Genomic DNA, 3000 nt, shown 5'->3' with positions numbered 1-3000 from the left:
GGACCTTCCCATGTTTGTGAGTCTCCTCGTTTCTTTGCCCTGCAGATGCTTGAAGCGTCTTAAAGTGTTTTTAAAATAGTTCTGGACAAGAAGAACAAAATGAGTTTACGTTCGGTGCTGAAGAAACAACCTGAAAACCTGTTTCAACCTACAGACAGTGTGGCTGCCTGCCTGCACGCCTGTTGGCCTTTCAATGTGCTTGTCTGTTTGTCTACAGACTGTAAGTAACTCTGTGTTTGTTTTCCATCAGGAGCCTAAAATGACTCGGTCCAGACTAAAACAGGCTGTCCAGCAGGGACAGGTGAACTCAACCTTCCACAATATTTTCTGATACTTTATCTGGAGATTAAAACAAGTCTGTTTAATGACTGTCTGTTGGTCCGTCTGTCTGGTTACAGCCACTGAACTGTAGTCTGTCAGCAGTGAACACAGTCAAGGTAAACAAACCATCCAGTTGCAGGATGATTTCTTTCTGTCTCAGTCTCTCTGTCTCTGTCTCAGTCTATCTCTCTGACTGTCTGTCTTTTTGCTTAACTGATTGTCTCTGTGGCTGTCTGTCTGTCTCCGTCTCTGTATTTCTTTCTCTCTCTTTCCGACTGTCTGTCTGTCTCTCTCTCTCTCTGTCTCTCTCTTTCTGACTGTCTGTCTCTACATACGTCTCTTTTTGTCTGACTCTCTCTCTGTCTCTCTTTCAGGCTCTTCAGTTTGTGGACATTTATCTTGAGGATGATGAGGACTCATCAGATGAAGAGTATTGTCCTGATGAGGAGGAGGAGGAAGACACAGCTGAGGAGGTCAGTGAATCTGTGACCTTTGACCTCGCACTGTTGCTGTAACCTGTCATGTCATATTTTACGGGTTTCATTATTTTTATTCAGTTTTTTAGTAAGACTGAACGTTAATGAGACGCATCAACACTTTAATCATCAAACATTAAACCAAAGACAAGTAAAGACCAGTTTCCTCTGTTGGGATTAATAAAGTAAATCTGAACAGAAGAGCCAGGACCCCCACAGAACCAGAACTCCTACAGGATGTCTACACAACCATGACTTTTGGTCTGTTCAGCTTTTGTCTGGGGCTCAGGTTGTCATCAGCTGCTTGTTGCAGAGCACAATTTGTTGAGTGAAGGCAGACAGCCTAGCGTAGACCACAGCACAAAGTTTGGTCTCAGGTCTGTCACTGTGGTTGGTAACTGTCGTCTCTGGAGGTCTAAATCAGTCCTGGACTGTGGTCAGTCAGTATCTGGAGGAAAGGATCTAGATGTTGGGTCATCTGTGTGAGTATTAAAGCCAGCCGCTTCATATGTGTCCACACCATGTTCCTCTTGAGGCACCTGGCACAAGCAGTTCTGTTACCACCTCTTCAAAATAGACTCTGATCGGAGGTAGGCACGGGTGGTCTGGTCTGGTTTGGACTCCAGTCCTCCCAGGTGTTAGGTGAGTATATTGGTTCCATGTCACGTATAATAAACATAACTTCCACACAGGTATTCGTCAGGTGATTCTCCTCTCAGACATTCTGCTCTTCCCTTTTTCTGCCTCCACAACCAAGGAGAAGCATGAAACATTTATATGATCCAGAGTCGCAGACACAAAATGAGGTTAAGAGTTAGGTTGAAAAATACCAGAATTTTCCTTTGATGAAACTGTGTGTGTGTGTGTGTGTGTGTGTGTGTGTGTGTGTGTGTGTGTGTGTGTGTGTGTGTGTGCTCACAGACCCTCCTCAGTGATGCAGACAGCCTGGCTTCACCTCTCAGAATGCATCATGGATCACAACCCAGACCACCAGACCAGAGGTGTGCTGGGCCTCTACAGGTACCCTAACCTCAGACCTCCACAGATCCCCTGACCTCTGACCCCCACAGCTTCTCTGACCCCTTCAGTTACCCTGACTTTTACAGGTACACTGACCCCTTCAGGTACCCTGACCTCTCATCTTTACAGATACCCTGACCTCCAACGCCCACAAGTACCCTGACCCCTGATCCCTCTAGTTACCCTGACCTCTACAGATACCCTGACCTCTGACCCCCACAGGTAGCCTGATCTCTGACCTCTTTGTTTAGAGATCTCAAGGACACCTGAGGGAACAGGTAATTACCACCACCTGTGCTCCTCAGCACCTTCTCACTGCTTCTGCTGAATCCTCCTTTCTGGAAAGACTGAACGCTGTGGAGGAGGAGTTAAACTGCAGTCCCACCTACACCTTTAACCAGGTAACACCACCCCCTCAGCCTCCCACCAAGCCCCACTTACACATTTAACCAGGTAACACCACCCCCTCGGCCTCCCACCAAGCCCCACTTACACATTTAACCAGGTAACACCACCCCCTCAGCCTCCCACCGAGCCCCACCTAACCCTGTAATTATCTGTCTCTCTGTCCTTGTCTGTCTATCTCTAACTGTCTGCCTCTCTCCACCTTTATGTCTGTCTCTCTGTACCTGTCTGTTTCTCAGTCTCCGGACAGAAAAGCTGATGATGGTGATGATAAAGGCTGTTTGGCATACCGCACACGCTCCAAACTTCGTCTGGTTAATGTTCCTCTGGGTCAGCTGGAGGCAGAGCTTCTGGCCCCTGACATCACTGCTGACATGTACGATCTGAGTGCTGCCCAGCGGGAGGAGGACCGTCACTGGACCAAGTGGCTGCAGGGTCTCATGGCCCCAGACAACGAAGGTCAGAGGTCAGGCTGACGACTGCTGTCAAAATAAGAGTCAGCCTTATTTCATCTTCCAGCTGTCTAACCGTCTCTACCTTTTGAACAGTTTGTCTTTCTTTTTGCTCTGGTAGTTTCTTTTTTTTTTTTTTCACTTGACAAACCTGATGTCAGAATCAGAAACACTTTGTTGTAGTGTGTAGCTATTTTTAGATTGAGTCTTAGTCCTGATATAAAAAGTCCATATTTGTTTTAGTCATATTTAGTCAACCTCACGCTTATTATTTTTAGTCCATTTTTAGTTGACTAAAACTCTGGACATTTTAGTCATGTCTTAGT

At 46.5% G+C, this 3000-nt stretch overlaps 1 protein-coding gene across 1 annotated transcript; it reads left to right on the top strand.

Annotated features, from left to right (window-relative positions):
* Positions 1-6: 6 nt before the first annotated feature.
* LOC120787220 (GON-4-like protein) lies at positions 7-2763 on the top strand. The gene is made up of 7 exons (XM_040122907.1): positions 7-16; positions 251-301; positions 399-437; positions 696-794; positions 1719-1817; positions 2069-2218; positions 2462-2763. Exons 1-7 carry the CDS (start codon positions 11-13, stop codon positions 2696-2698), a joined length of 681 nt encoding a protein of 226 aa, XP_039978841.1. The 5' UTR covers positions 7-10; the 3' UTR covers positions 2699-2763.
* Positions 2764-3000: the final 237 nt, after the last annotated feature.

Source organism: Xiphias gladius, unplaced genomic scaffold (assembly GCF_016859285.1).
Source record: "Xiphias gladius isolate SHS-SW01 ecotype Sanya breed wild unplaced genomic scaffold, ASM1685928v1 HiC_scaffold_1296, whole genome shotgun sequence".
Classification (NCBI taxonomy): Eukaryota; Metazoa; Chordata; class Actinopteri; order Istiophoriformes; family Xiphiidae; genus Xiphias; species Xiphias gladius.
Note: the sequence above shows the minus strand (reverse complement) of the source record. Positions and strands in the feature narration are given on the sequence as shown.